Source organism: Thunnus maccoyii, chromosome 9, assembly GCF_910596095.1.
Source record: "Thunnus maccoyii chromosome 9, fThuMac1.1, whole genome shotgun sequence".
Taxonomy (NCBI): domain Eukaryota; kingdom Metazoa; phylum Chordata; class Actinopteri; order Scombriformes; family Scombridae; genus Thunnus; species Thunnus maccoyii.
Window position 1 is genome coordinate 27,252,262 of NC_056541.1, and position 14,600 is coordinate 27,266,861.

The following is a 14,600-nucleotide window of genomic DNA, read 5'->3' on the forward strand; positions in this document are numbered from 1 at the left end:
ATGTAGTTTATTAGACAGACACACTGACACTGCTCCACATTCAATCACACATGTTAAACTTGAGAATAATACAGCTGTGAATGTTATTTCATGTCGATAGAAGTATTTTGTTTCGTCCTATGATTTAATAATTGAAACAAAGTTATGTAAATGTATGAAAAAACACTTTGTTTCACTTTAGACATACTTGAAATATACTTTGAATTAGCATAAATTACATTTTCAAATATTTAATTGACATATTCTAATCATACCAAAAATACATGTTGATTGTATTAAAAAATAAAGTTGAAGGAATCTCTTGTGCTTCAGCCACTCCACAGGCAGTGGACAGTGCTCACAGAAAGGGACAAATTGTAACAAACAGTTCAATGGATTAACAACAACTAACATTTCGAAGCACACTGCGTCTCCATCAGAGTCAAAAACTATGACCCTGATGAAGATGCAGTGCATGTCGAAACATTAGTTGTTTGCACCTTAATAAATTGCTAAAGTGAATCACGTGCTCCAGTATCTTCTTTGGGTGAAGTCTGTGAGAAGTGGCCAATTGAACTGTTTGTATTCAAAAATATGTTGTGATTTTTATACTTAAAATGTGCCATTGCTTAGTTTATTAATGCTATGTATTTAAAACTACTTAAGGTATACAAGAGTATACTTGGCTGTGATCGACTGAGACACCATTAAGAAGTAAGTGTTTTTAAATGTTTTTAAATTTGTCGTACTTACTTTACACATACTGGAAATAAAACTTAAATCTACTCAAAAAACATTTTCAGTTGTGTTATTAAAATATCCTAAGTATGTATAAAAGATTGTTATCAAAAAGAGTAGTACGATTTCTGTACTTACTTTGTGCTATTTTTGACTATAACATTGTACTTAATGTAACTAAATGTGATCAGTGCAATTTAAAATATACTGCACTACACTTAAGTGCTATTTTGAGACAGCATTAAATCATAATTAAGTATATTTAAATACACCTTTTGGTACTTAATGTAGATGCACTTGAAATCCATTTCAATCTATTTTTAAAGTTGCTCAGGTTACATTTCTATGTATTTTCTACATAACTGAATTATAGTACAGTATAAATATATTTATTATATATTAAATGTGTATTTGTAGTCATCCTAAAAGTGGAAGAAAATGTATTCTAAGTCTTTACACAGTACAGGCAGCATCAGAACAAAAAGATGTAAGCATACTTCATAACAACTTGTCTCAACATAACAGTCAAGTGCACATTAGGTTATTTCAGTATATTTTTAATTGCACTAATTATACATCATGAATGCATTAAGTATATTGTTAGTAGACAGCAGCACACTTTGAGTGCAGTAATACACATGAAAGTACACTAAGTATACTTAAATTAGGTGCAATTTTGTATACTTAAAAAAACAGGATTCATTCTCAAGCCAACAATATGTCAAATGATAAGACAGCATTATAATGACTTTACCTTCCATTGTGATGGATATTTGCTCTAATTAGCAAACAAGCTCTGCTGAAAATGTGGTTTTATTACTTATGCCACAATGCCGGCTGTGCCTGACTGATGCTCATATTGTCACAGTTCTGTGGTTGCCAACAGAAGTCGATGGCTGTCACAGATTACTTAACACCACTTTATAAACAACTGAAGAAGAATCTGCTGCACAGGAATCAGAGGGAGGCCTGTAGGGGAAATCCCAGCTGCCATAAGGTTCAAGTTGTTAAAGGCAGTCAAACCTGAGTAATCCAACAGCAATCCCCCACCCATTCATTCCTGTGTAATTTGTTTTTTTTCCTGCCCTTTAACAACCTTCACTGCGGAGTCTCTGTAGTAATAACCATGGGTTTGGTACTTTTATCTTTATTAGGATGTTTCGTAGCACCATGGCCCTGTAGTCCTCTGCTGCTCTAATGCCGCCATCATTCATGCAGTAGAAGAGACACTCACAGCAATGAGCCTGAGGGACTTCTGTCAAAAGGAGTCCCTACGCAGAAAAAAACTTAATAAGAGCAATATTTTACAGTCATTTACAATGGCAGTGTCTGTGGTTCTGTTGTTACATGCAGTATGTCGGAATAAAAACATTTGGATTGCGTGTTTTACAGCAATGGCAATAGGAAAGGATCTGGACAGGATGTGTACCTTTTCGACATATTTTATTTATGATTGTTATGTTTTTGCTCCAGTTTTGTCAAGTCAGCTTATCTGCCGGTCACACAGACAGCTGTCAAACCTCAAGATTGTCTTTTGAAGCAGAGTTTGGGTTCTGGGTACTGTGTATGTGTGCGAGGTTACCGCAGAGAGGAAATTTCTTTTTCGCACAACTGAATGATTTTCCTTTTTTACCTCTAAAGTGGATCCTCTGTGGACACTGCCACGTTGTCTTTATTATAGGTACCATAGTGATGTTTTATTACTTGGGAAACAACAATATGACTAGGTGCACTGCTTATAAATCTTATACATTTAATTGTTGTTGGCTTTTGGTTGATTTCCCAGGTGTAGGAAGCAGAGCCGTTGAAGAATCAGGGGAAATAAATCAAAGAAAGAATGAAACAATGAGGTAACCTCTCAAAAGAAAGCACTGTATTACGATTACATCATGTAGTCTGCATGTACAGCATGTGTTTGATACAAGTAAACTAAATCGAACTGTGGCTACAAGATATGAAATGTTACTTAAAGCTCTAAATGCACAACAGACACTTTGTCACAAGGAAATACAATTTCAGCTCTAAAGGTCAAGCTGTTAACTGGGTTTTTGCTGCCAATGATTTCCTGATGTTAAGTAAACCCAAGCTGCTCCGGGATCACTTATCATGGATGAGAAAGTAACTCATAAAATGGAATACAGTGTGTTATACTGGATGTTTGAAACAGCCTTCCAGCTCTGGTTCTTATAATGTCATACAGCATTACAGAAAGGGTCTTAACAGACGGATATTTTATTGTGACAAACTTAACAAATACTGGAATCATTACAGGAACTCAAATCACTGACATAAATATGATACACAGACTGACCAGACACAATGAATATATTTGTTTGCTGACAGCAATGTCTACCTCCCACTTCTTGCAGAGAAAATGTCAATTCTTGCTTTCTCATTAAGCATACTGTTTTAGTTTCAAGTGAGTAATGAATTGGAAAGATGAAAGTGAGAGAATATTTTATGGCACAAAATCATCTTCTTTCAACATTCTTTGTGGTGACACTCTAATGTCATCCTGTTAGAACAATGGCATTTGCTGAAAAGTCTCTCTGACCAACACCACTTTGACACGAACAATAAGGAAGAAATTAGCAAAACCTTTCCTCCTCTGAGGGTCAACTGGGACATACAACAAAAGCTGTAAAGCATTAGTATTCAAATGAATTTTACAGGTGACATACGGTGCACAAAAGATGGAGTAACAAAGAAAAACTGTTTTGGAGCACAGGAGACAGGAAAACTTTTTCTCCCAAACTGTGACAACACTGTCTTTGAATACTTTCATACTTCACTGACTCTATTTTCAGCTGACATTAATCATTTGAATTTAGCACTCTGGAACTCATTATTTTGACTAGGTAGCTTAAAGGTAGTACATGTTCGAATCCTTAAATTCACATAAGAGTAAATGTGGTGCCACTAGATGAAAGAAAGAAAGAAAGAAAGAAAGAAGAAAGAAAGAAAAAATGAAAGAAAGAACAAAAAAAGAAAGAAAGAGAGAAAGAAAGAGAGAAAGAGAGAAAGAAATGGGGACTCTTTTCTGTCTAGTGAGCTCATTTTGTCCAATTTAGGACTTCTCTGGCTCAATCATCCTTGAAGAAATCCCTTCCAGTGGATGGTAGGCTGGTAAGTACAAGAGCAATAGGGGGTGCAATGATGAAGTATGCTCAAGAAAGCAGTGAGCATTTACTGAGAAATAGTTTGACACATAACCTCCCACAAAACTGCAACTTATCTTTTTACACTATTGAACATATTTCTGTACAGATTAAACAAATCATATAATGTTTTAATTAGTGAGCTTTAGAGGTGGTGGGTGGGTGTTACCTTAGGACAGAGTCAGGCTAGCTGTTTGCCTTGTTGTCCAGTCTTTATGCTAAGCTAAGCTAACTAGCTACTGGCTGTGGCCTTATATTTACCATACAAACATTGAAGCGGCATCGATCTCGTCATCTAACGCTCAGCAAGAAAGCAGATAAGTGTACTTCCCTAAATGTCAAACTACTGTTTTTTTTAGCTCATAAGTGGAAATCAGGCCGCCAGATAAAAAGAAAACACACATTTGATGTATTGACAATAAAACCCAAAGCAGTGGTGATGAAATATGAAGACTGCTGTTTGGGTTTAATGTGCTTACCTTTAAAAATCACTGGTATAACCTTTGGCAAGGATGAGCAGAATGTTGCACACATGTTAAATTTGAAAAGATCCCCAATGAGAGTTGTAATTCCAAATTTCATGCCTGCCAGTGAGGGTTGAGCAAGTTACCCTTCACAGTCAGTGTTTACAGGAAGCACAGAGAAAAATACCATATTTCTGGATATTTCCAGGCATGATTTTAGCAATTCTATTTTTGACCTCGCTCATCTGCTTGGAGAACCTTCTGGTGCAAGGTACCTCGATTAACTCAATAAGATAGTTTTCATTTCAGGAGTCTTTGAGCGTATAGGCTGTGTATGTTTTTTTTTTCCTTCATATTTTTCTGGTGGAATATGCTTCTATTTGTGTGTGCATTGTTATAAGTCAATACTATGCTCGCCCACAATTTTTCATCCAAACAAATATCCCCGATAATGATCTGCAAGATGCAGACCACAGCTTTCTAATCAGTATTTTTATTAGCTACACAACACCAAAAGATTTGAAAACACGGGGAATAGCTTTTCATCAGTCACAATATGACAAATCAAACACTAATTACAATATCTGCCAAAATTAGATCAACAAATCATTTCTCCTGTTCATATTACATTTTTTTTGTATGGCCTCGCTGATTTTCCCATCGGCCCTTGAAAGAAATTCATCATGTATGCAAGTGCTGGAAACTAAATACATGGATATAAATTCTGATGGCAGCGTGCTTCCATGCCTGCCTGGAGGCTAAAGAAACCCTGAGTCATGTTTAGAAAGTGAATTATGGAGAATCATAAATCCTTATCAAAACAACCTTTGACCGGTCAGAAACTTTATACATACTTTACATATGCGATGTGTGAACATGCTAATGACTGTTAACTGGAAAAGGAATCAAATGTCTATTTACAACAGGCCTGATAAAACAACTAACAGCTGTGATATAAAGGTCTGGTGGGGGAGGGACTGTATTGTAGTAAGCAGCGGATTATTGTTTTCAGTCAAGTCTCACACAGGAAAAGACACCTCTTACATGCTAGCACCAGCGCTACCTAATCCTGCCTGGGTTAACACATGCACATACTGTATGTCCTCTGGTGCAGGTTAATTTTCTCTCCTAAGAGTGAGCAAGCAGATGGAAAAAAAAGAGAAAAAAAATGATGGAGGAAGGGAGGGGAGGAACGAGAGGATGTGAAGAAGACAGACCAAGATGGGTGATATCGTCTTAATAGAATAACTGCCTTGACCCGTAACACCCACTGTCCCTCAGTAGCCTGCCTCTATTCTTGCTTTCCTTTCGCAGCACACAGCAGCAGCAATATTTCCAAACTGACAAAGGTGGTTACATAAACCAAAGATTCTTAATCTGTTTTTGGTTTGAGGGATTGGAATGTCTTTTTGTCTCACAGACGAGCAAAGAATGGCATTGCCTACTTGGGCTCCACTTAGACTAAAAGCAAACCTGTTTATGAGATAAACTGAGAGTACAGAACAGTTCATTTCTGGCTCAGTAATGTCCCAGGGACTGACATAGACCCCACCCTGAGTTTGAGGTATGTAACCCAGATACAATTAATACAGTTGTTAATACCATAGCGTCATGAGAGGATAGAAGACAGCCAGAAAATAAGACATATGATGGAAAGTATGTCAGTTCCCTTCGCGTACAGCAGCAGATCTATTGAAATGTATAAGACTGCAAACTGAATGCATGGATTTTTGAGAGGAGATTTTGTTTCTCCACGTTGTGCCAGATAACACATCGAAACTCTGATCAGCACACAATTTTTCATCAACTGTCAGTGTTTCTTTTAATTATACAGTCATTATCACATAGAATGCCTAGTACCCATATTGTTATGTCTTTACACAAACAACGCATAATCATAATGATAGGAATAATCAATACAAAATTCATTATGAAAATCAACATGGTTACTTCGACACATCAAAGCCTCCATCGGACCTGACCGTTTTTTACAGCTCAAAAAATATCAGTCCTGAGATTGGAACTGTGAGTTTTAAATATCGTTAGCTGGTGCAGCTTGAGCCACAGCGAACTGAAATGCAACTTAATCGTCAATTAGAACTGATAATTTGATAAAAGAGAGAAGCATCATAAGTAAGGAAAATGAAATCATGCAAAATATCTCAGAACAGGATGCTCTCTATATGATTATTCCCCCCATTTTCTGTGGAAGTGCTACCTCTAATTGCTGCACTAGTAGTATAACTGCACAAATAGCATCTGTGGGAATAAGGTGCAACACTGTAACTCTTCCAACCAGAAGCCAGTAAATGAAATGATCAACTCACACATATGACACACACACACATTCATACATATATGTACACAAGCATATGCTCAACAATGCTCACATACACCCTAAATGCTTTACAAGCTACATAATAAAAAAAAAATCAAAACTAGCAAATAAAAAGTGGCTTGGTTGGTTCATATGTCTTATCAGATCAATATAGTTTAACTAAGAATAAGGTCACTCTCTCTCTGAAGAGCACTACTGTAGCAGAGGTCCACTCATTTCGTTGGATCATACACAGCTAACCTGGCTGACCCTGCCACCGTTCTCATGTCAGTCAGTGTGATAATTAGGTCTCTCCAAATATATCTCTCCATTCCAGTCTTCTTTTCTGTGCACATAATTATATTGTACTATGCCCCCAAGTATTTCCTGCAGTGCTGCAGAATCTATCATCTCATATTAGAGATAAAACCATTTAATCTCGTGGAAAAAACGTTTACTTCTGCTTAGCAATAACACTTTACTCTTAAGGTGGAGTGGGCAACTCAGACCTCACATTCTATGGACCCTGATATGGTGCATGTGCACGGCCTTGTCTCATTCACCAGAGAGTCCATTGTCTCTGAGTTCGAGTGGTAGCTCAGATAGTATTCTTGCAATTGAGAGTTTAAGTCCTGCTCCTGCTTCCGGGCTTTTTTCCTGCGCTTATGGTTGACTGAGTGCTGCTGCAGCTGCCTCATGGTGTTGGGGTAACGTCTCCAGGAGACATAAATAACGAGGAGGATCAATGACACTGACAGAAACAGGGCTACACTGCCTGCAATGATTTTATGGAAAGCCATATGTTCAAACGGTAGCTCTGGGATAAACGATGTAGGGGGTTCAAGGGAGATGGGTGATGTGGAGCTTGGGGTTGTGAACTCTGTTGTCTTTCTGTCTGTCCCACTGGGGCGAACAGGTGAGGCAGTTAATCTCTGTACAGGTGACTCAGTGCGAGCCAGCTCTGTAACACCAGGGGGAGAGGGGTGAGTTGTGATGTTCACAACTGGGGTTGTAGTCAGAATAATGGGAGCAATGGTTGAGAACACACACGTTGATTGGTTCCTCACTATGTCCACAACCCTTTCGCCCTGCACAGACTTGGGACTGCTGCATATCATGCTGATGTCTTTGGAGTCTCTGATGGTTTGGAGCCATCCCATGAGTGGGCAGATGCTAGGGCTACAGTCCCAGGCGTTACCAGCCAGGCTGATGGTTGTCAGCGATGTCCAGGCTGCCACAGCTTCCACAGGCACACTACTGAGTTTGTTCGATTCAAGGTTGAGTATTTGTAAATTTGGCATACACTGGAAAACAGCTGGGTCCAACATTTGGATTTCATTCCCTGAAAGGTCCAATCTCTGTAGTTTGTGCCAGGTCCAGGGCACCCCTTGATTGATGGATCGTATGCGGTTCCATTGCAAATAAAGAGCCTGGAGGTTGGTAAGGCGTGGGAAAATGAAGAAATTAATCCTAGAAAATTGATTGTGCTCTAAATGAAGCTCTTTCAACTTGAACAGCCCTAAGAATGTTGTGCGGGTGAGGCTCCGCAAGCGATTATAACCCAAGTCTAGAAACTCCAGGCTGCGGCATTCCAGAAAGGTACGAACAAGGATCTGTTTGAGTCCATTAGATCGAAGGTGGAGGTTTTGTAGCTTACGCAGACCATAAAAATGTCCCGGCTGCAGAGACTGCAGCTGATTATAGGATAAGTCCAGATTTCGCAGGTTTGGGATGGCGCTGAATGTGTTATTGTGCAGATGGGTTATTTTGTTGGAGCTGAGGATCAGTTCTTTGAGTCTGCGCACACCATGGAAGGCTAGAGCATCTATAGCAGTGATGGAGTTGTGGTCCAAATAAAGCCAGATAAGCTGATTGAGATGAGCAAACTGGTATGGCAACAAAACCAATAGGTTATTATAACGCAGAGACAGACCTTGGCATCCTGTGGTGATGTTTTCTGGGATGTCATGGAAGATGCCAGATTCGCAATAAACAATCTTTCCTTCACAGCGACAACTTGCAGGGCACATCCTCTCCCCCTTGCTGAGCAGCAGCAAAACAGCTGCCTGCAGAAGAAGACATGATAACCTCCAGTCCAACATCACAGAACCTGTTGGGGGTAGAGTGGGGCAGAGGCAATCAAAAGGATGACTGGTTGTAGAGATGTGTGTTCAAAGATAGTTTAAATAAGTAAAGGTGAGAACTTCATTTTTCAAACACTAGATCATGTAGTGAGGAGCAGCTTATCTGATGAGTGAGACACCAGACCTGCCTCATGAAGAATTGATAACAGAGTCTGATGGTAGCTACTTTTAAAGGTGCAGTGAGTAAGATTTAGTGGCATCTAGCGGTGAGGTTGCAGATTGCAACCAACTGAATGCTCCTCACTCTCCCCTTCCAAGTGTGTAGGAGAATCTACGGTGCCTGCAAAACTTGTTAAACATGAAAGGCCCTCTCTAGTGTCTGTGCCCTCTCAGTGTTTGGTTTGTCTATTCTGGGCTACTGTAGAAACATGGCGGTGCAACATGACAGGCTCCATGCTCCCTATGTAGATATAAAGGGCTCATTCATAATGAAGACATAACAATTCTTATTTTCAGGTGATTATACAGTAATTAAAACATATTTATGAATATTATATTCCATTTCTGCCAAGTCCGTTCTGCTAGATGCCAAAAAAAGAGCAAATCGGAGATTTGTATTTGGCTCACCAAACTATTCAGTTGATTCACATAAACTTGGCAGTCTGTCAATACATGTTAAACTATTACTGGAAACCTTGGTGTGCTTTTTAACTCTGACCCTAGCTTTCATGCCCAAGCCAAGAAAACAGTAGGCCTACAGTCCTGCTTTCTTCATTTAAGAAATATCAGAAAAATACGATCTTTTTCATCCTTTTCTGACCTGGAGAAAGTCATCCACGTGTTTATCTTGTCACAGTTGGACTACTGTAATTCCATGTTACTCTTGCTTGAGCCATAGTTCTCTTTCCTGTCCGCAGATGATGAATGCAGCGGCGAGTATTTTAACTAATTCAAGGAAATGTGATCACATCACCCCTACCCTGGCCTCTCTTCACTGGCTACCTGTTAATTTTAGAATCATTTTGAAAATGTTTACTAATCACGTTCAAGGCTAAACAGGGTCTTGCTCTAAAAAACATCTCTGAACTCTTCATCCCTTATGAACCAAATCACAGTCTGAGGTCCTACTGACAAGGATCTCTTGGCTGTTCCTTGATCAAGGTTGGTGACTACAGGTGACAGAGCCTTGGCTGTCAAGGAACGTCTGACCAGAGGACCTAAGACTCACCACCTCAGTTTCAACCCTTCAGGTTCCTTCTTAAAACACATTTGTACAGACTTTTTCCTGTTCTCAATCCATAGTCTGCTGTTAGCTTATTGCTTATATTGATTGTGCTTGCATTTTGAGTGGTTTTGTTTATTTGTTTGTTTTGCTTTTTTTAAATTCTACATTTTATATAAGCTTTAAGTGTTCCAATGATCTGTGTTTGCTGTTTGTAACTATTGTTTTGAAAAGTGCTATACAAATTAAGTTGTGGTTATTATTATTATTATTATTATTATTATTATTATTATTATTATTATTATAAATATCAGTTATGTAGGTGTAAGAAATACAATAAAATAATGAACATATGTCAGTAAAAAATGATCATAGCTGTCGTTTCGACTCAAAAGCCTCAAGAGGGAGAAACTGTGTCCCTAAATTTTGAGGATCATAATGACTTACCCATCGCCAGTGAGAGAAGGAGTAATCCTCTGTAATAAATGGATGAAGAGCACATTAAACTGCCCTCAGATGTGAAAATTCGCAGTTCATGCAGCCTCAGAGTCGATCCGCATACTGAGCATCACTTAGGCTAGAGGAGAAAATCAAATAGAGGCAAGTTTCCGCAGCGGTCCAGACCCCTGATCTCCGTCTGACGCTCAGAAATAGGACGCCTTCACACTTGGTTCGTAGTTGGAGCCGCTGCTAGTTTAGCCTGCTGTGTGCGCAATAACCCATTTGAGCGCCAATAGACTGATGCACAATCCTCCACTCCATGCAGTCTCTCTCTCCCCTTGTTTTTCTCCATCTCTCTCTTTCTCCCTTCTCTCTCCCTCTCCTCTTTTTCTCCATGTCTCTCTCTCTCTCTCTCTCTCTTCTCCCTTCTCTCTCCCTCTCCCCCTCTTTTTCTCCATCTCTCTCTTTCTCCCTCCCCTTTTTCTCCATGTATCTTCTCTCTTTCTTTCTTTCTCTCTCCCTCTCCCCCTCTTTTTCTCCATCTCTCTCTCTCTCTTTCCCCCCTTTTCTACCTGTATCTCCTCTCTTTCTCTCTCTCTCCCCCCCCCCACTCTTTTTCTCCATCTCTCTCTCTCTCTCTCTCTCTCTCTCTCTCTCTCTCTCTCTCTCTCTCTCTCTCTGTTTCTCAGGGGTGTGTAGGCGTCTTTAAGCACACACATAGCCTATAAGCTGTGAATTCAAATTCATTATTTAATTAATTAAATGTATTACTGATTGAATGTATTAATTGTTAATACCTTATGTCATGTTGTATGTGAATTAAATGTTTAGGTCTATGCAATTGTGATAAAATGTAAATTCAGCTATATTTACCTTTCTCAACAAGGAGCTCCCTGAATTATAAAAATGAATTTATCTTGTCAACAGAAATTCATTAAATTTGTCATATTCTCAGATGAAGGGTGAGCTCTCACACTAGCCCTTAAAATTAGACTTTTATCTTATTTTAACTTATTTGTTTGCCATTAAAAGTTTGCTGAAAGGACAGTTAGGCTCTGACAAGCTATGAAGGTGGTAACTAACACAATTTAATGACACACAGTGCTGACCATGATGATGATAGAGATAGTCATGCCAACTGAAATATAATTTTCTTGGTCAAACTATTCAAGAGAGAGCAAGATCGAAATCAGGAGTTCATTAATTATGTGATTCATTCAATTATTCATTTAAAATGGACAGAGAATGACTTGAAGTTAGGTAACCAGGACTGTGGTCCTCATCTCAGTCACTGATTGAAACGATAATTATAGCAACAGCTTAAGTGTGATATTGACATGCAGCATCACAACCACACTGCCAGACAGCAGGGGGAGTTTATGTAGATAAACAGTTAACACCTCTTGGTGTCTAGAGGTGCTGCTGAAGAGGTGGCAACACTAAGATTATTGCTATTCGAATTAATGGCCCTCATGAAGTGGGCAGTCAACAGACAGCAGCAGCAGAAGAAGAAGAAGAAAACATGTTTGAATGATCAAGAGTTAAGGAAACATGTAATACCGTGGTCATCTCATTTTTTCATAATTGCTGTTTCTGCTCTGAACAGACATTCATCATATTGGATACACCAGTCTGGAAAACACTCTCTTTTGACTGCACAACAGTGGAGTGTCTGAGTTGTAATGTGTGGTAACAGCAACCCCTTGTGCACAAAGAGAGAAATGCTTGTTTTAAGAGCTGTTGACAGTGATCCATAAATACATGACATCAACAAAGATAAGAGAGAAATCAGCATCCAGATCACTTGTGGTTAGAAAAAATGAATTCACATCAATATCTGGCTAGGAGTGAGATAATATTCTTGGTCAAACAAGATTCCCTCTGATGCCCGTGGATTGTGTTAGGAAGAAATACATTTATGAAATCTGCTCCATGAACACCACAGCAGGGGTGACTCTAAGAGGTGTGAAGATGAGCCATTCTGCTAAGATAATACCTTCCAGACTTATAGTAGCACATTTTACAACTGAATGTCAAACACAAGCTGCTCTTAAAAGGGGACGATGTCTCACACGTGCCTTCGGGGGTATTCACATGTCAGTCAGGAAATGTGGACCTAAAGAAGTGTGTGGAAAATGTGCTGCTTGACGATAACGCTGTAAGAAGAGGTTGCTTTGCAGATGTTTGGGCCGAGGAACACTGTGAAAACTGTACTCAGTGAGGGAAGATGTGCTGCACTGACTGTCACTTATCATGTGTCAGCTCCATGATCTGTTTATCAACCGGATCTTATTTATATGAAAACATCAAAAATGAACTATGTGTGCACACCAGCGACATCTTGGAATCTGACAATGCAATCACCTTCAGACAGTTGACAACTACTATCTATAACTGCCAATGATGACGGCATAGAGAGCAAAGAAATGGATAACATATCATACGTCTTTGATAGGTCACACGATTAACTTGTTTCAAACCCACTCAGAGAGACGAGGAGGTGAATCCACCTTTATATAGATCTTCCTAGAAAAGTTGCATTTTGAACGCATGTATGTGCATTGATCTGTTTAGGGCAGACAGACAGATGGATATACAGTTTTATTCAATCACGCAGTCTTCTTTCACTGACCTTTTACTCCTCTCGCTGTTTCCCCAAAAATGCAGATAAAAAAAAATGCAGTGCAGGTGTGCCACCCAACTAAAATCACTGTTGTTTGCAGAAAATCATCATCCTCGCTTATATTCTTGAAGTGGCCTTTCAAGATATTTGAAATGTCTACGCTGGAAGGTAATCCTTAGATAAAAGTCACTGGCCCTTGTCTTGAGATGGGTGGATAGCATTAATCCACAAATCCCATTCAAGGGCCTCAGAATAACAAATTTTAAGATGATTTTTTCAGAGTACCAAACCACTGAATAGTGGATTGAGTGGTTAAATAATGCCATTAAATAATGTCATCCCAGTGGGATGACATAAGGGGCAAAAAAACAATTACAGAAATAGTCTTCTCATGTCAATATCTCATAGTATGTATATTTTATATGATATTATAGTTAGCTGTTTGACATATTTATCATGTTTGATTCCTTATGTTTTACTAGTCAAGGCACACTGATTCGAAATGAGTGCCTAAGTAGTTATTATGAGACTGCCAGTGTATGGAGGCTTTTCAAAACATCCCGTCGCTCATGCAAATAAATGACTCATCTCGCAAACTCAGGTGCTTTATTAAAATTTTATTTGCACATAAAGAATAAACAAGGAAGGAGTGACCGTACAGCATTCTGATTACAATCAACAATAAAATGAAAGAAACATTCAGGGGGCTGAGTAGTGTATAGTGTATATATGATATTTACTTATAATAATGATAATAATTATAATTGCATAACAATAACAGATATGCTCTTTATAAAATCATTAAAATAAAAACAATTCAAATAAAAGTAATTCAAATAAAGGTCAATTTTCAGTTTTCACCAAATCTGGATGTTTTTGTCTTTCAAATTCACCAAAAGCCTTAAATTTTTAAATGTCACATTTTTTATTGTTTATATATATAAAGTTCCTTTGTTAATTAGGAAGGATGTATCTTAATAAGCAAAGTTGATCATTTTAATAATTAGTTGAACAAATCAAAGTGGGTTGGCTTTACAAATAGCTCAGGCGCTGAAGCTAAATTTAATAAACTTGCAAACTTTGACTTTTGTTATGTTTTAGTTGGATATTACAGCCTCCAGCTGGACTGACATGTGTGTGTAAGCATAAATGAATGTAGGGACTGCTGTGTGTCGTTAGTTTTGCAATTTCTTCAATTGATTATAAATAAATGTTAATATAAAAATGTACCTTTTGCAACCTTATTTTGTCTAGTTTTCCCCTATTGCAGTAAAACCATTATAGGCTTAACATAGAAAACTTTTTGTTTTATAAAGCAAACTTTTTACCCAGTGGTCTCATGTGTACAGTGCTATGCAATTTACAATGCATTATGTATGAGGAAATTTACAAATGAAAAACAAAATAACCCCAGTTGCAACCCTTTACATTTGTGGTGCATGATTATATGAATTTTGCAGGGAAGTATCAAATATTATGGTTGTTTCACTCAGGATTTAAATGCAGAGGCCCATTATCATCATCATCTCTATAATGCATTACCAACTGATCCTCACAGGCTTCCTTGCAGAAGT

General features: G+C 38.4%; 1 protein-coding gene across 1 annotated transcript; it reads right to left on the minus strand.

The window, feature by feature from the left end:
* Positions 1-6,294: 6,294 nt before the first annotated feature.
* lrrtm4l2 (leucine rich repeat transmembrane neuronal 4 like 2) lies at positions 6,295-10,727 on the minus strand. Its single transcript, XM_042421911.1, has 2 exons — positions 10,410-10,727; positions 6,295-8,766 (listed from the first exon to the last, which is right to left on the minus strand). The coding sequence occupies exons 1-2, from the start codon at positions 10,462-10,464 to the stop codon at positions 7,160-7,162; spliced, it is 1,662 nt and encodes a 553-aa protein (XP_042277845.1). The 5' UTR covers positions 10,465-10,727; the 3' UTR covers positions 6,295-7,159.
* Between the last annotated feature and the right edge of the window lie 3,873 nt (positions 10,728-14,600).